This window comes from Ciona intestinalis, chromosome 2, assembly GCF_000224145.3.
Source record: "Ciona intestinalis chromosome 2, KH, whole genome shotgun sequence".
Taxonomy (NCBI): domain Eukaryota; kingdom Metazoa; phylum Chordata; class Ascidiacea; order Phlebobranchia; family Cionidae; genus Ciona; species Ciona intestinalis.
This window is the reverse complement of record NC_020167.2, coordinates 2,763,006-2,781,101: the sequence shown is the minus strand read 5'-3', so window position 1 is coordinate 2,781,101 and position 18,096 is coordinate 2,763,006. Positions and strand designations below refer to the sequence as shown.

The 18,096-nt window shown below is 35.9% G+C and overlaps 2 protein-coding genes and 1 long non-coding RNA gene across 5 annotated transcripts; 1 reads left to right on the top strand and 2 right to left on the bottom strand.

The window, feature by feature from the left end:
- On the bottom strand, positions 1–6,435 carry LOC100179925. Its single transcript, XM_002127738.3, has 6 exons — positions 6,198–6,435; positions 4,586–4,690; positions 4,016–4,072; positions 3,489–3,596; positions 1,262–1,372; positions 1–552 (listed from the first exon to the last, which is right to left on the bottom strand). Exons 1-6 carry the CDS (start codon positions 6,369–6,371, stop codon positions 442–444), a joined length of 666 nt encoding a protein of 221 aa, XP_002127774.1. The 5' UTR covers positions 6,372–6,435; the 3' UTR covers positions 1–441.
- Positions 6,436–8,440: 2,005 nt separating this feature from the next.
- Positions 8,441–17,421, top strand: LOC100186194. 3 transcript variants are annotated; one of them, XM_026840775.1, is made up of 17 exons: positions 8,441–9,169; positions 9,450–9,586; positions 9,953–10,163; positions 10,342–10,410; positions 10,741–10,808; positions 10,894–11,003; positions 11,212–11,444; positions 11,582–11,812; positions 11,885–11,956; positions 12,038–12,118; positions 12,223–12,513; positions 12,675–13,829; positions 13,955–14,084; positions 14,137–14,229; positions 15,793–15,844; positions 16,173–16,473; positions 17,266–17,421. In XM_026840775.1, the coding sequence occupies exons 1-17, from the start codon at positions 8,528–8,530 to the stop codon at positions 17,341–17,343; spliced, it is 3,954 nt and encodes a 1,317-aa protein (XP_026696576.1). In that variant the 5' UTR covers positions 8,441–8,527; the 3' UTR covers positions 17,344–17,421. The 3 variants fall into 3 exon arrangements, with proteins under 3 accessions (XP_026696576.1, XP_009857608.2, XP_009857609.2); XM_009859306.3 differs by having other exon boundaries at positions 11,582–11,818; positions 11,888–11,956; XM_009859307.3 differs by lacking the exons at positions 15,793–15,844; positions 16,173–16,473; positions 17,266–17,421 and adding exons at positions 14,526–14,594; positions 14,668–14,857; positions 15,073–15,378 and having other exon boundaries at positions 11,582–11,818; positions 11,888–11,956.
- On the bottom strand, positions 15,470–16,480 carry LOC113475812. Its single transcript, XR_003397590.1, has 3 exons — positions 16,393–16,480; positions 16,166–16,329; positions 15,470–15,589 (listed from the first exon to the last, which is right to left on the bottom strand). It is a non-coding gene; the product is annotated as an uncharacterized LOC113475812 (long non-coding RNA).
- Positions 17,422–18,096: the final 675 nt, after the last annotated feature.

The window sequence follows — 18,096 nt, the reverse complement described above, 5'->3', positions numbered from 1 at the left end:
GAATGTTAGACATTTTTAATTTTGCATAAAAGAATTGGCGGATATATGCTTATTGTATCCTCCAGCGTACATACTAGCAGCTTAGTGTTATGGTATAACATGGCGTGTTAAAGCATCATGAGAGTCATTTATTGGCAAGGTGATCCAAGGGTTAACTGATCAGGCAGCCACAAGAAAATAAAATAAATTTACAAATAACGGTGTGTGGTGGATATATACAAAAAAACTATTACAAATAAAATACCTACCACATTTACGCCACATAAAATAAATATAAACAAAAGTAATGTTTGTAATAATTACATACAAAAGATTGGAACTTCGCCATATAATAAGATATAGGTACATTAAGCAGCTATGTAGATGGGCGTGTTTTCCTTCGGGGTCGCAATATCTTTATAGCAGCAGTCACGGAGTTTTGGTTGGCAACTATATTGGTAGTTAGCAATGTTGCGTAGAACGAGATTTTCTTCCAATGACAGCATCAAGTCCTCCGTGTTCAGAATAAAGTATTTCTGAAGACCTCCGGTCATTGTATTTGTTAAACTTATTCTGAAATGCAAAAATAAAAATCATTAAAGGCTCGGAATTATGGAATTTATAAATAGTAGAGGGGGAAAGACCGGGACACTTTTAGCACTTAATACCCAAATATTCTTATAAGAAAATAGAATGAAAATGTGTCCCATCTTCCCTTATACCATATATAGCAAAGCATGAGTAATTTATATTAATTCGTTATTCACATTTAAGCGTATACAGTTGTAACACATAAATCTGACAAAAACAAATTTAAAGCGTCGCATGTTTTCCGCTGTCTAAAACATCCGACAATTTATAGTTCAAGACTAACTATATAATTTATTCTACAAGGACGTATGAGCAGTTGACATGTTAAAAACACATTAAGGTTCATGACCAATCCTTTTTGATCATCGATCACAATCTAAAGATGCAGTCCTAAATATTTAGAAAAGTACGCGCCTATTATTCCAGGATTAACTAAAAAAGCAAACAGACAGATGAAAGATAGATAGATATTGCCTTTTAAAGTAAGGGGAAAGGAATAGATTATACCCTAAAATCGTCTCCAAATTTAAAATGGGAAATGCGTTGATTTGTACGATTAGAACTTCATTGTCTAAACCTAGACCACCATGCGGGTCTACGCTGTAGGCGTATTGCTATGTTAATACTCAGAGCTGTCCAATTCCAGGTTATTTACTGCGTAATGCATCATTTACTCTCAAGAAGAATTTACCTGTTTCCCGTAGGCTTTGTTTTCTCTGTAGCAGATGATTATTGATAAGATGGTAAGCAGAATCACGCAAGACGCCAACATTACCAATATAGAATGAAGAACCAATCCCACCTATGCAATAATACTCAAATGTAATACAAATCTATAATTTGCATTAACAAGTAATTGAGTTTTATAGTAGGGTGGGGAAAAACGGGACGCCTTTTAATTTTATTTACTCGTCCCATCTTGTAGTAAACAAAGAACATATAAAGAAAAACTGTATCATAAAGACTCCCAGCATAAACTTTTGTTATATATGTAAAACAAGATCCGGATACTTAGATATTATGTGCTAAAGGTGTCCCATCTTTCCCCAACTTACTATATAACATGTTATGGTAACTGTTTTGCACATCACTAACAGTTGTGTAGAAGGAATAATTAATACCGATATACTTATATTTTACAACGGTTCTAGTTTTTTAGATTTTCTTGTGTCTAAAAATCATCCGATAAATCAATAACACAAAATATTAATTGCCCGTTGGCCGGCAGTTATGATGGAATTGATATTTCACCTTTACTCGGTGCTGCCTTTATAAAAAGGATGAGACATACACGGTTACTTTTAATTACACTTATGCGTAGCCTCGAGCATCACAACTTTATCAGCATAAACCTCAATTACGCACGGAGAGGATTAAAATCATGTCACGCTGCTTTTATTCTTATATCTCACAATCTGAAAGGTTTTAAAGAGAGGCTGCTGGCTCTACGTGTTTACGAAGGCAGCAACAGCAGGAACGCGAGCTGAGATTAAAGGCGTTGTTCGTGGTAATGGGCGAAGTGGCACACTCGTTCATAAAAACGATTTTCTGTTGATGCGATAAGGAAAAAATGTCAAAAGATTTTGTGTTTTTTTTAACTTTTATGAATGATCCTCAAAACTGCAACATGTTTAAATTATATTAAAAGTTGTGTCCCTCCAACGCAACAACCTATGAACCCCGAGAAATAATTTTCAAAAGCCCTAAAATGTTGCTGTCACCTATATACCAGCTGGCAATTTTAAACTTGCACCATCACATTTTGTTTGGGTATTTGCAAAACACCTGTTGTATAATGTTTAAATAAGTCACCAGCAGCGTATTACGTTCGGATTATGACTATCCAGACACATACATAATTTCTTAAGAGGAGACAAAATGGCTTGGAACTAGATGTACGAAAGTGTTCGAAATTGGAACAATGTTTCATCTTTTTCTTTACTTCTATGACGTATCGGTGCGAGTGTGATGTCATAATTGACTTTTTACTCAATTGCGGTCAACAGTTCAAAGGGGGAGGACAGACGGCGCCTTTGGCTGTTTACTGATGGTGGCAGACAACACGCAGTTTTATATTGTGCAAACACTGGCCAATCTAATCAACGAGGTTTTACGCGGCCAAAGGTTTTTAGGGTGCGACAAATTTCACGCTGAGTTTACCGGAAACACAACCGCAGGTCGGGTAGAAATTGCGAAGAATGTTTGTCCACATCGGCATTACCAGCACTCTATAGGCGCTGTTTGTTGTGAATAATTGATGCTTGGGGTGTAGGCGTGACCTTGCGCACGTTGGAAAACAGCAGCTGCCACCTATTAAAGCTATGTAAGCAAATTAAGCTGCCTGTTTTTGTTGTATGCATGAACGGCGCATAATTGTACAACTTCACACAGCACCGTATAATTACGACGTGTGCGGGTCGCTTGCTGCAGCAAAAGTGCTCTAAGATAACTATGTCAATATTTTGGTCGCGCTGACCCCGCCTTGTACTTTTACTCAAATACAACGCACACAATCAGCTGTCCATTCCGACAAGGCTTATTCGTACAGTCAATTGGAGAAAGCGCAATCAAGTGGGTAGTTAATTGACGCATAATTACGTTAAATTAGCGACAAGTGCATTATGAGTGGATGGGGTCAGATTCCTTTTGTGAACCTTAACCAAAACTTGGGTGTTCAGAAACAATCTTGAAATAACGAGAGTACTTTCCACTATAATCCTATGTAGAAGGTAAAACGGAATCTACAGCAACACAACGCGAGGCTGGCAACAAAACTATACGGCAGCAAAATCAACGCGTTACTTTTATGTACACTGTATATACACATAACTCCAAACTATAATAGAAAAGTATTTCAAATATAATAACCTAAACAAATTCAAAGTTCTTATAAATGCCAATAATAAAGTTATTCTTACCGTTAAAATTGTTGATTGTTCACCCACTGTGATCGATAATTCAATCAGCTCGACACACAGCATGAGGCCCGCAAAATAGATGCTTGTAATGGCGAACGACCACATAACCTGCGTGGTATGAAAACATACTTCAATAATAATAAAAAAGCTTGGCCAAAGTTAAAGGGGGAGAGTCATAAGCTGTTTTTACGAAACTCAATGAAAATAAATCGTGCATAATTACAAAAAATCATACTACTGTCAAATTTTATTTTCATATAAAACGTAAGCTGTTTTTTATATAGATATCATTTCTCAATAGCCTATTTTTCGCATGTTCAGTTTACAGGGCAATATATCATTTCCAGGTGGTCGCCAAAAATAAATATTACGATATCAATAAATAAAAAAAATTAAGGAGAAAACTATCAGAATATTGATTATGACGTAACATAACATGAGACGAGCGTCGTACTCTTTAGATATACTACGTCACAGACGATGAGAAACCACGTCACAAAGACACATGTTGATTTACATATACCAACCTTGATGGACTTGAGTTTCCCGGCGGATGACACATTCAAACCACCCATGGTTGCAAACTGCAAATACAACGTAAACTTACAACATGTTGTTTGGTTTTCTAAACTATTTTGGTCGTGCGGAATTTATACTTATTATAAGTTACATATCATGTTCAATAAAATCCCAACAGTGGAATTTTAATAGACAACGTAAATAGTAATTGGCCAGTATGCTTTGTCTTTGTTAAATGCTGAAGACAACGATCAAATTACAAAAAAAGACTCATGATATTGCTATACAAATGGCGGCCATTAGAGCCATTTTACTCTCTCACGCACATATCCTTGATATGTATAGTATTATAGAGCGTGGTAAGATAGGATACTTTTAGCACATAACCGCATATTTCCTAATGTGTTTTAACAATTAACAACTCTTATTTATAGTGGTAAGGATACGGTTATAAAACTTTTTAAATGCTCTTTGTGTATACTAAACCAAACGGGACAACAAAATAGAATAAAACATGTCCTATTTTACCCCACTATATATAAATACTATACAGCTTACACCTAAAACAAGAAACTTACAAATATTGGACACCATATTCCGCTGCCTGCTGACCGTCTGTCCACCTCAATGGTTAACGGAATCGAGATAGTGATACATGCGAGCGCAATTAAGAGCTGGCAAACCTGGAATTTATTTTTTATATTATTATCAAAAATAGGCAAAAATATACCAACACAAAAGTATAATGTCCGGCGCCATGGCACAGTTGGTTGTCGCGCAGTGCCGCCCCAGAGGTGATAGGTTCCAGGCCCGGCGCGGCTAACATTTCGGGGGTGTGTGTGCTTGGGGAAGACACTTTACGGCAATTGTTTTATCCCAGTGATTACAAATGGGTTGTCAAAGTTGTCAGCCATATAAAAACGGAATACGAAAAACAAAATGGAAAACAAAAAACAAACAATCATCCGCACAGTTACATTCGTGGTAACTCGTAAGCTGGCAAATAAACCAGAACACCTATATATAACAACTGTCGTTTTCAGGCCGCGTGAGGATAAAGCAAGTTACATTCATTTGTTTATATAAAGAAACATGTAAACCCGTATACATGAAATAGTATATGGTTTTATTAATTGCACTAAGAGATTTAAAATGGTCATATTATGATTGTCTTCCAATAAAAAAGGTCTAAGATTTAAGCTCAACGATTTTCACGGTATTATACTATGGTAAACTAAAGTAAATATATACTATGATGTTATAATCCTGTACAAGGAAAATATTTTCTACCCTTTATGAACGTGTTGACGTGTTAGGGTTTTTTATTAAAAGTGTCGCATTTGTATAAAATTATCCTGGTAAATATAAAGCTAAATTCAAACCATTTCCTAAATAGCGCGATCAATACTATAGTGGGAAATATAAAAACGCCGCGTTCTCTCTTATCCCTGTATTAAGAGCAGCCATGTTAACCAGACACACAATTTGGTCATGAAATATTAATGAGCAGTGAAACAGATTTGACCGTAATTATATTGTTGCCTTTTTAACACCCTATGTCATAAAATGAAAATCGATATTTATGTATATCGTCGGACAAAATGTTTAGAACGTTATTTGTTTGGTTTAAAATTTGATAAAACGCGCTTAGCACAAGCGTAATGACGATGTATTTCGTCATGAGTTAAACAGCGTTTGTCGTTAAATACTGAATGGTGTACTGTGAAATGTTTCCCTATTACATGTGTTCGCACGATTTACACCTTTAACGGTTGCACCCAGACAGCAAATACAGAATCAAGCGCAAATTCAAAACATGTGTTGGATATTAACTGACATGAAAACCGGTTTCATTAAGTTAAAGCTATATGCCTTGGAACATAAAACCGTTGGCTTGTTGAGATAACATATAGTGAGGGTGAAGAAAGAAGGGGCAAATTTAACACACAATATCTAAATATCCTGATTGCGTTTTAAACAATTAACATCGGTCTATGGGAGTCGTGAGGATATAGTTTTATAATTCTTTGACTGTTCTTTGTTTACTACCAAATGAGACAAAAAATTAGAATAAAAAGATGTCCCATCTTCCCCCACCACACTATACATATAAACACAGCAATAAAATGTTTAATGTAAACGTTTGTGTCAGCACGTATGGATAAAACCTAATAAAACAAATTCACTTACGCCAATGCGTTTCATTCGTCTACAAAACAAAGATGGCTCTGACGTCACGGGTACGTCATCATCAACATATTTTTCATCTTTCAATATTAAATCTTCTCTGTGCTGGTCGGAGTCAGTCCCCAGCGAATCTACGCTTATGGAGGTCCCACTTTGAGAGCCGTCGTTATCTTGCATTATTCACTTGGCCTAAATACCCTAATCTGCAATGCAATTTAATATTGCTGAAAAGATAAGGGACCTAAATACATGTAACTTGATCATACGAATATATCTGTTAGCAAGTACTAATGACTGCAGCTACTGGGGTTACTGGTGAAGACAATCATCGTTATTTTAAGCTTCTTCTTGCTGTTGAAGGATCGCAATTAATAAAATAGGAAACCTTGTTCCTCATTTTATGATTGACTGATACCATCTCAGAACTACTTGTACCTGCTGGAGGCTACATGATGTTATTTTTGCGCCGAAATTCGCTGGGATCTCGGTTGTTTCACGGGATTTAAATCCTGGCGATATAATTGCACACTGTCAGCATGCAGCGACAGCGTGTAATTGAAGGCACAACAAGTTCAATTCGATCGTACACAATATACAGTGTTACCGAAACCACGAAAATGTCGTAAAACTGTTATTACATTGCTAGAAAGGGGAGACTCTCAAATTCGTTTCTGACGTCATAAATCGCCCTATAATTAGTCATTCCGTTGTTAGCACGTATGCTGAAACCCGAAACTGCTTTCCGACCTCGGCGCGGAAATTCCGAACAAGAAATCAATGAGCCAGATCAGCGAAAGACCGGCGACGAAAAACTAATTGTTGGAATTTAAACAGAAGAACTTACGACAACAGAATCAGTCGCCGAAGTTTCGTAAATCTATTTTAAACTACGAGTCATCAGTGCGGATAGGATGTTTATTGAATTGGATATGGATTGGTGGAGCGTAAACGTCAAAACAGGGCTGATATCATCCACCAAAATTAACTACAAAACTTCCCTTATTCCACCGTGTCTAACTCAATCTTCACTTTCTGTTTGACTCCCTTGCGAAAAGAGCATTTCCAGACAAAACACTTGTGGTGTGTTGCCATGATTCCCTGGTGCGTACAACTATATCTGGTTCCACGTTTTGTCAACCCGTTATCGCGATAACAGTGATGAATTGTCGACGCGAGAAAAATCTGACCAATTTCAGGCAGTTATTGCCTTAACGCAATTACGCTAAAACGTGAATGGTCTGGCTGATTTAGCGGGCTGATCTGCAACGTATTTTAAAGACACTGAGTTTTGCTTAACGCTTGAAATTGATTACAGCCGAAACCAACAGCTGCACTTTTCTATTTCGTCATTTAAATCGATTTCACCCTCGGTTAGATATCCGCATGAAACCACATACATTTCACCGGCTTTCATTAACTCCATCTCTAAGCTGTATTTGAATTCTGTGGCTGGGAGTCTCCGTTTGCTAATCGGCGCATTTATCACGGTTCTGCTTCAAATGAGATTAAATTAGTGGAAAAGCGAAGCCCTGCGTTTAGCAGAGAAAAAGGCGGGTTCGTTCTCACATGAGGAACTGTTTAGACTCCAGACAGTACAACCGTTTTTGCCCTGACAGTGGCCTAAAGGCTAAATCGACATATGTTGAAGGCATATGTGTTGTAAATGTATACGGTTGTTTGCATTGGTAACAATTTGCGCTGTTTTGTTTTTACAAGGCAGAACACATTGACCCTCTTTTATATTGTTTCCCTGTACGCGCGGTTTTATAATAGCTACTACTGTATCGACCGCTAATCGATCAGAGCAATGTAATTGCCTTTCGTAAACCGCGTTATTGCCAAAGCAATATTCTAAAGCAAGATCTGTTACGTTAACAAAACAAATATACTCAATAAATATAGGCTTATGCAAATCAAACTCTACTGCAAGAAGTAGATATAATCGGTAAATAGACAGTTGTCGGTGTATTTTATATGTTTACACTGTTGTATTATCACTCACAACATATGTATATACGGGTATGTAAATTATATGCTTTGATGGTGAAATCACCTTATTCTGAACTATTCGCCCTTCGGCAGCAATAAAATAACTTACTGCTTAATTAAAAACCAAACGACTTTAAACTCTAGGCGCATATGCAAATTAGTAAGATTTCTATTGAATGTAGGTTTACCGAAGGGTTTTACCCAAAAGCGCGGTAAAGTTTGGTAAAATAAAGTTTTGTGATTTAATGTAAACAAAACATTTTGTCAGATCTTTAAGATGGTTACTTTGCGCGAAAATTAAATGTTTTAAATTCTGCGACTTATTTATGCCGTTTGTCTGAAGTATGGATCAATCACTTGACGATTTTCAACTACCAAGACTGAAAAAGTTACGACGAGTCAAAAAGACGTCAGTTAGAAAAACTTCCAGTTCACAACCTACAAATTTATTGCACGATAACCGTCATGATAACTTAAAGACACTTAATATTGAAATAGAACCTCTGCAAGGGGGTAAAACATCCACGACTGCTGCGAATGATGATACACTGGATGAGGTCGAAGAAATTGAGAATTTCTTTGAAAATCAAAGTCATTCTTTCCCTAAACCAGATAACAGCATTTCTTCTACAAGTGCTAACAATCTAAAAGATGAAATCCAGAAAGATAAAAAACAGAAACGAAATTTTGATGAGGATGTAGAGGGATCAGTAATGGATGATGTCAGCATTCCTGTTCTTCAAAATCTTCCCGATCTCTGCTGCTCTCCCGGAGGCATCTGCAACATCTGTAACAAGAAAATCCCGAAATCAGAATGCCAGGATCATCACAGGCGATGTATGCGGGAACGTTTTGCTTCAGAATCCGATCGTAATTGTCCAACATGCGGAAAATACATTGTTTCTAAAGCAGAGTTCACTATCCATACCAAAGCATGTGAAGAGCTGAACATAAAAGCTTGCAGAGAAATCTTGAATGAACCAAAGGTCTGAACTTTCTTTAATCATTTGCATATTCCAATTCAATTTCAAGGTCGCAATTTCAAGGTTTTAAAAGAAACTGCTACATAAGCCAATAGGGCTATTCATATTAAATATTTCCGAATTCTCTCTATATATATGACGAATATTCCAAAAAAATATACACAAAAATAGATTTATAATATGTAAATCATTGGACTTTTTTTTTAAAGCCCAACCTGTGAAACTGTAGTTTACATTATGGCATATTCATATTTGCATTAGTTTACTTTGTTCTTAAATACAGGTGACCTCTTCTTACTTCAACATAAAGGAGGGAATAAAGAAAGACAGTAAAGAAGAGATGGTAGATTTTAACTGTCCAACTTGTGAAAAGGATTTAACCAATTTTAACACTTCATCCAGACAGCATCATATTAACAGGTACAATGTGCAGATTCATGTTGACTTATTTATTCCAACTGAATGTTTTTGTTTAACTGCTTTTTATGCTAAGGTTAAGTATCTATATGTATTATGCATATTAGAACCTGCATTAGAAGACAGTACAAATGAATGAATGTAACTTACTTTATCCTCATGTGGCCAGAAAACGACAGTCGTTATAACACGGATGTTCATACACCTCGTACCAGCTTACAAGTTACTGTGTATGTTACTTGGTGGGTGTTTATGGTTTGGTTGTGGACCAAATTAAACAACATTATTAAAATTGAAAAATTGAATAAAATATATACTGCTATGGTTATGTGAAGTTAATGAAAATGTAAAGTTTTAATCTTGTTACAGATGTTTAGATGGTCAGCTTTCTCATGGCAATGTTCTAACTAGAAAGTGCAGTCCATCGAAACGGCAGATAAAACAGGGTCATGAAAGTGGTAGCGCAAGTGAAGACAAGTCATCTTTTGTGTGTTCGAAGTGTGACAAGGTTTTAAAATCTTCTAGAGGGCTTAAGATACATCGGAAGGCATGTCTGAACAAAGATGGCAACGCAATGCAAGTAAGATGGTGGGCAAATGGCCAAGAAAAACTGCTTTTACTTGATTAGTATGTTTGCTGTATGTAATTTAAACTATGCAAACTTTCCTTAAAGTTTGTTGTTGTGCAACGAACATTAAAATACATGTTAACAGGAACCACATTTTATTACTAATTAAATATTTACCAAAATTCTTCAGACGAAAACCAAAGGGAAGCAAAGACGTGTATTGCGCAATCCTAAAAGTGAAGATGAAGAACAAATTCAGGTTAATTACCTCACAATCGCCATTGTGATAGAAACAAAGATCGTAGGATATTGCGTGTGCCTGCACCTGCAAGTTTGCGATCTTTCAATATTTTACAACTGCTACTACTGTGTGTATACGTTCAACGTGCTGCGTAACGAGTAATACGAAAGTTAAACCCTAACCAGTGCGTAATGTGCGAGTGTGCTAATTACCTTATTAGCTTACGTATGATGTAATAAGTAGTTGACATTTGTAACTATGAGTTTGCCTAACCTAGACAATCAAAACTTAGGCGCCTATGTCTATCTTACTTCATATAATTCATCTTAAACCTAGTTGTTTCCACAGATAGCAAAAGCATTGTCCAAATCACAGCTGAAAATGGAAAAATCGAAAAAGAAAACCAGTCGTACCAGGTAAAAATAACTCTATATAACCATACATAGTAACTTTAAACCCCAGCTAAGCACAGCTGTGTAATTTCTCGTCTTGAACTTTTAGAAAAAAAGAAGTCCCAGTTCCTGTGATGCTTGAGATGAGCGTTAATTCTCGTAAAGCTGCGGTTGATGCTCGAGTTGCTGAGTTGGTAATGAATGCAGTTTCGTCTTCAGGTGGGTATGGATAGGAAAACAGTAACCATAGGTTTAGTTTTAAAATCTGAAATAAAAATAACGAGTGTGCAAAGAATCAGTAACATTGGAAGTTTAAAAATCATGTCAATCTGGTGATACCATTTACATTGCCTATTTTGGTAATCCTGTAGTTAAGTTGTCACTAAACAAGAGAATTGTGTTTTTATAAGTGACTATTTTTTTGCAGATAAACAATCGGATGAAGAAAATGAATTTTCATCCACGCCAGTGTTGCCAGCTCCAAAATGGAATTCAAGGAAATCTCGATCTGGAAACACTGAAACATCGAGTGATGAAAGTGTGGTTCTGATACAGAACACATCAGATATGAACAACCAACACGCGTCTAATGAAGATAAGAACGTTACAGACAGTGATTTAGATGTTTTATCTAACAGGAAAACATATTCCGATGTTAAAGTAAGACTTTTTATCTCCAATTTTATCCCCTTTTTTATCTCCAATTTTATCCCCTTTTTTATCTCCAATTTTATTTTATATGCTTAATAGTTTTAAAAAGGATTTATAACACATACAGTTTGTTGTTTTTCATATAGGAACCGGATGAAACTGGTTCGAAACAGTATAAGTTCAAAAGCAAATTTGCCAAGACCAGCAAAAGCAAGTGGGGGCTTACTGGAGAAAATATTTTAAGGAATGAAAACTACACGGTTTCAGGTTTGCTTTCTCAGTTTGAAGTTCGGAAAACACTTCAGGTAGAAGTTGTTGATATCATTTCAGCAGAAGATGGTAGTCTTGAAAATGAAGTCACAAAGAGCCCAAAACAGGTTTTTGTTGGTATTATTATTGCTTTAACATTAGTTCACCAGTAGTAACATTATATTGTTTCCGATTCTTAGGAGAAACAGAATGATAAAGTTTTACAAGATATGTGCTTTACAATTAGCCCTGATGCTTCAAATAACAGTTTGGTAAGTTCACCAATTAACTATACTAACTAACGAATGATTAAGAACTACTTATAAACACTGATGTTTTCTTATTTCCTTCAGTGTTTCAATGACAGCACCCCACCACAACCACATAATGAAATCAATGAGGAGACCAATATTTCTCTAATGATGGATGAGCAGGTGAGTTAACATTTTACCAACACAATCTTAAACACTTTGTTAGGTAATAAGCAGCACCAGTTTTATCTTTATGTAGTATTATACACATTTCAAATATTTTTTAGGTTCCAGCAGTTGAAGATACAACAAGTTTCAATGAGGAAAATGTTTCAAAAACCACCCATCAAGTTCAGAACGACCAAAACACCTGTGTTAATGATCCAACTAGTTCAACTGAAGTTGGGTCCAATCCTCCTTTATATAAGCAGCTGCTGTGTCTCAGCACAGATATGGGCAAGTTGCTGAACAATGAAAAATACAGTGACATGACCCTGGTGTTTCCGGAAGGTTCCAGAGAAACCACCCTCCATGTTCACCGCTGTATGTTGCTGTGCAGAGCTCCTCAATTATTAAAGGTAGTGTTTTTTTGGGGATGGGAAATTGCCTTTTTCATAGTTTTATTTGTGCAAAAAGATCAATTTAGGAAAACACTGCGTTGACTCAGTTTTAAACCAGTAAAATTACCTTTAATTTTAGGTTAGTACAAATTGTTTTTAACGTTAAATATATTCAACAGAGTCTGGAGCGCCACTGTAATAAGATGGACATCTGTTATTTAAAGCTGAGCAACCTTGCAGACTTCTCACCTTTGCTTTACCACATTTACACTGGGTGTGGTGATATTGGTGACTACTTACAACAGCTGGATAAAGTTTTAAAGCAGTTAGCAGAAGAAGATCACACCTTGGGTGGCAGGAGCAATTCTCTTCTGCATCAGAACAGTGAAACTGAAGTAAATTCGATTGAGCAGTTGTTTGATGCATCAGATTATGAAGTGGTTCAACCAACTTGCGATGAAAGTGTTGAAGAAATTGGACAAAGTAGTGAGATGGGAACAAAACAATGTAGCGTTCGTCTTCATAAGATATTAGATGTTGAAACTTGTTCAGAAACGGATAAGTCCGAGTCAGATTGTAGGAGTCAGTCTTCAGTTCTTCATTCAGATGATGATTTGTTTGAAACTACAACTCCAAAAATATCAATGAAGCGTCTCAACCATTATTCTCCATGCCCAACGTCTGGTGGAGTTTCCTCTGTTGATTATGTCGATGAAAGTGCATTTGTTTTTGAGGGGTGTGCTTTAAACAATTACTCAGCAGATTCCTTGGACCAGTATGACTCACCAAAAGACAAACGAGTAACTCAGCTGAAACGAAAATCGCTTCACATAACTCCAATTGTAGGAAATCGTTCAAAGTCCCGGAGAATGGCGGGGAGCACTCCGAAGAGTGTTGTTCAACATAAAGACAATGTTATGCAATCTCCAATGAACGTTAGCGACTTATCTGCAATATTTCCTCAAAATGAAACAGAGAGAAGCAATAAGCCTCAGTTTAAAACTCCCAAAAGAGAATCACTGTCAGAATCTGCTAATAGTGATTATGAAAGTGACCCACCTGCTGAAAAACTCCCATTTCAAAATTTAACTGAAGAAACTTCTAACACAAATTCCACACCTGGATGTGCAAAAGATTTCAGTGAAACTTTAGAATTAGATTCCGTCTTAATTCGTGCGCTAGAAGAGGCAGATAATGTCCAAGGTGGATCAAAACACAACGATAATTTTAAAACACCAAAAATGAAAACAAGAAGCAAGAAAACATCAGATATGGTTCCTATTACTCCGATGCCCAATTACAGTGACTTGGACACTCCAGAAATCATCAAAAAAGTTCGTTTTATAATATTTAATATTATTGAAACCATACAGTTGTGCGGTAAATGCTATTTAGAAAATAAAACCAATTTTCATTGAAGTCGTAAATTACCAACAATTTTCCAACATTTAATTTTTAGGGTCAGGATTTTGGACTGAAGAAAACATTGGGCAAGCGTAAGATAAAAACAAAGTTAAAGGAAGCATTTCTTTACAACCACCAAGTTGAAAGTTCTTCTGAAGACGAACAACCTGACATGAACGATAATGGTTTGGTTATTTAATAAAATCTCAAGAATATTTTCTTAATCTCATTCTTTAGATAAGCATGTCGCTGTCACGTCTACTTCACCATTGTTACTTCATAATTATGAAACGGAAACTGAAAGTGAGCTCACAATGGATGGAGCAGATGGTAGGTTGACGATAGTTACATTCTTTTATTTAATGTTTATCATTTTTGTACTTGTGTGGTCAAATAGCCTCCTTTTTTTAATAAACAAAAGCTTTTGTAGCTAAGGCGTCAGGTATTATACTGGTCTTCTGTATGTGCGTTAAAATCTGTTTTTAAATGTAAAGAAATAGTTCGATGCAAGAATTGCTTTGCAATTTTCTATTAGTTTTAGTTCGATGCAAGAATTGCTTTGCAATTTTCTATTAGAATATCATAACACAGCAGTTGCAGTGATAAGTCTATGAAATCAAATATAGATTCAAGTAAGAAGAATGCGGAGGAAATCATTAAAGCAACTGAAATATTGGAAAGACAATCAGATAAAGGTAAAGCTTTTTTTATTGATTGTAATTTCATTCTGAACTCTGTCAAATATTGAGATCTGTTCCTTTTTAACAGAGTTTTGTCGCCAAGTCACTGCGGCTCTTAACTCCTCACTAAGGAGGGGTGTTATGGCAACTGCCCTGAGAAATGCAGCAAAATCAAGTGCTGGTTTACCTCGTGGGTCAGAAGCAGACATGGTGAATTGGTTGAATCGTTTATCACCGGGCACCTCAAACTACAGCAGAGAACTCAACATTCTACTAAGGTATTATTTATTCAAAACATCTAAAGACATTCAGAGTGTGTCAAAGTAAAACCAATTTAAAGATAGCGTTACAATGTAGTAAAAAATATGGGTTTGCTCTTCATTTTTTCAAATAACATGGTCTTCTTCATCTTTTTAGAAGAGAAAAATAAAATAAATTATTATGTTTTTTAAATTTTGTCAAATAATATTCATTATTATTTTAACTCTTTCAGCCTTTCTGAAGAAAAGAAAGATGCCTTGGTGTCGGCTCTCACTAAATTCAGCATCACCAAAGCAGAACAGCTTGGTCCACACAAACAATATCTGTTTGAGGCGTTACCTCACATTTACAGAGTTATGTTGAAGTTAAATCCCAAGCTTAAACCAGCTTAAAAATAATCTGCTCAAATTTATTTTACCTTTCTTTCTTCTGACTCCTAAGCTTTTTATATTTTCTTTTGCATATTTCTTGATAAGATTTTCTTCACTGTTCTTTTTTCATTGGGTGATTCAGTTCCAATAAACTGTTTGCTCATTCATAAAATGGTGATTTTTATCAGTGTCCAGTTTGTAATGGCCCACTCAGTGTAATAGTTACAATGCCTGTCTCTTGCCTGGAGGAATTTGTGTTCAAGGTATAACGGTGATACCAATTATCAAGGTATAACGGTGATACCAGTTCAAGGTATAACGGTGATACCAAATACATGTGTCCATCAGAAGACAACAATCGTTTCAACTTAGTAATTCCTTATAGATGGTAGTCATTGTACAAGTTGTCAGCAATATAAAAAAATAAGAAAAATTGTTAATTTGTATGCAGGCATATAAACCGAATGCACGCGTTCTAACGTCTGTTTATGCTCCAACGCGTAGGGATAAACAAGTTTCATTCATATAAAAATGCAGTTAAACAGTGTTTAGAATATTTTTCAATTGTTTGTATTTTACAGAAGTAAACAACGTTGTTCTAGAAATCTCATCAAGTGATTCAAATGATGGCAGGTGTGTATAATAATTACTAGTATAAAGTGTCGGGTAAAAACTATGGTATATGTATGGGGTAATGGGCTAAACTAGGGTGAAATCCCAAGTTGGTTAGTGTGTCACGTGGTTCGACTTACTTAACTAAGTTCAGCAAAATTAAACAAAATATCAAAACATGAAATAAGAGCATTGATTATTTTCCCCACTCTAGTTTTTTTTAATAAAGGCATGGAAAATGTGTGTAATGCTAAATAAATAAAAAAAAAAACAGTTTAAGTATCTGTTGTATAATTTCTTACCATGCAGTTTACGAACTACTGCAATAAAATTACGTGATACCTTTCAGTGACATTGAAGAACTGCACCGGACTCTTTTTGTTCCTGCTGCCAGTCAGCATTATGACATCACAAGCACATCAGGTGATGACGTAGCGTCAACGGAGGCATCAAAGATCAAAAAGAAAGTTAAACCACACAATGTAGAAGAACTAGGAAAACGACTCCTGCAAATGATAACATCAGATGAGGCTCTGTATTCTGATATTTTACAATATAAACCAATTTACCTCTCACAATTTAAACGGAAGTTGGAAACGGAGAATTTTCGGTGCACAAGTAATGAACTGCTGGACTTTTTGGACAAACAGGTTTATAAATTCTTTTAGTAGTACCTTGAATCCTTACTTTATGTTAACTTATTTATCAAACTATGTTGGTGCATCTAAACATGTACACTTATTTATCCTTGCACAGATAACTAGCAAAAGCCCCATATCACGCATCTGTATGCTACACCAGGGTTTCCCAATCATTTTTCCTCAAACCCCTTTTAATCTTCTAAAAATGTCAACCACCCTTCACATATAAATATATGCAGTAGTTTGAGTAAAACTTGTATACTCTCGGCAACCCCTTACGTTCGTTACAGACCCCAAGTTTGAGAAGCCCTGTGTTACAATATGTACCCAACCAACACAGTGTTTACTGTGATGAGCGATTGGTGCTTGCCATAAAACACAAAAACAGTTAACCAGATGGCACAAGCAGACCTCTTTGCTATAAATTGGGTAACAAAATAACAATAAATAAATGGGAGAGCCCAGCCTCTGGTTACCAAACTTTTTTTCCAAAACACATTTTCAAAATTTTAGGGTACATCTCTGGACCATATTTAATAGATATAGTACTGTGGGGTAAAATGGCATACCATTAGCAACTAAATCCAATACTTCCTCAATCCTGATCCAGTTTTGAACATTTAACCATGCTCTTTAAACATTTACAAAGGTTCGATTGTTTAATTCTATATATATATTCAAAAGGGACAAAAAAAGAGAACGAAACCATATTCTATCTGATCCCACCCTACTATATCACACACTTATTAACAAACTGCTCCAGTTAGCTGTTTTTAATTTATATTTAATTTTCCTAAACAGGGAATTACATTTTCAACTGCTGATGAGCGAAAAGAAAAACAAACTAGACGAAAAACAAAAAGAAAAACAAAAATCTAAGAACATAACACACATTATCTCTTTGGTATTCCAGTATTATTATAATTTTTTCTAAGTTTTATACTTTATTATGTCTAAGCTATTCAACGAAATAAACATTTTTTGCACTTTACATTCTTTTGTAGTCGCGAGAAACGACGCAGTGGCAGTCGCTATGTACCCTGCCTCTAACGTATAGGTAACGGGTTCAAGACTCGTCGTTGCTACTCATGTTGGCAGCGCACGTAATGGCAATCACTCCAACCTAGTGGCTCCTTATTGCTTGTCCAAAAAGGGCAGTCATATACAAAAAATAAAAATTACTTACAAATTTACATAATTATGTGGTTACTTGTAAGCGGGCAGAAGTGTTTCATCAGAACACCCGTGGTGTAACGACTATCGCTGTCGTGCCACGCGATGATTAAACAGGTTACATGCAATCAATTATATAGTCACGTGGGAGAAGATAGGACACATTTTTACCCTATTTTCTCGCGTCGTTCAGTGATGGTAAACAAAAAAAATGTTTAAAAAGTTATAAAACCGTATCCTCGCGACTTCTTAGAGATCGTTGAGAATTTTTTAAAACACGACCGGGATATTTAGATATTGTGTGCTAAAGGTGTACCGTCTTCCCCCATCCAAGTATAAAAAACGATGTCCGTTATGAGCATTATATGTTCGTCGCGGCCTTTCTTTTTATGCCATTTGAACATGTTAGGTCTCTTACAGTATTCTATGTCAACTACGGACATTTCATGTTCGCCACAA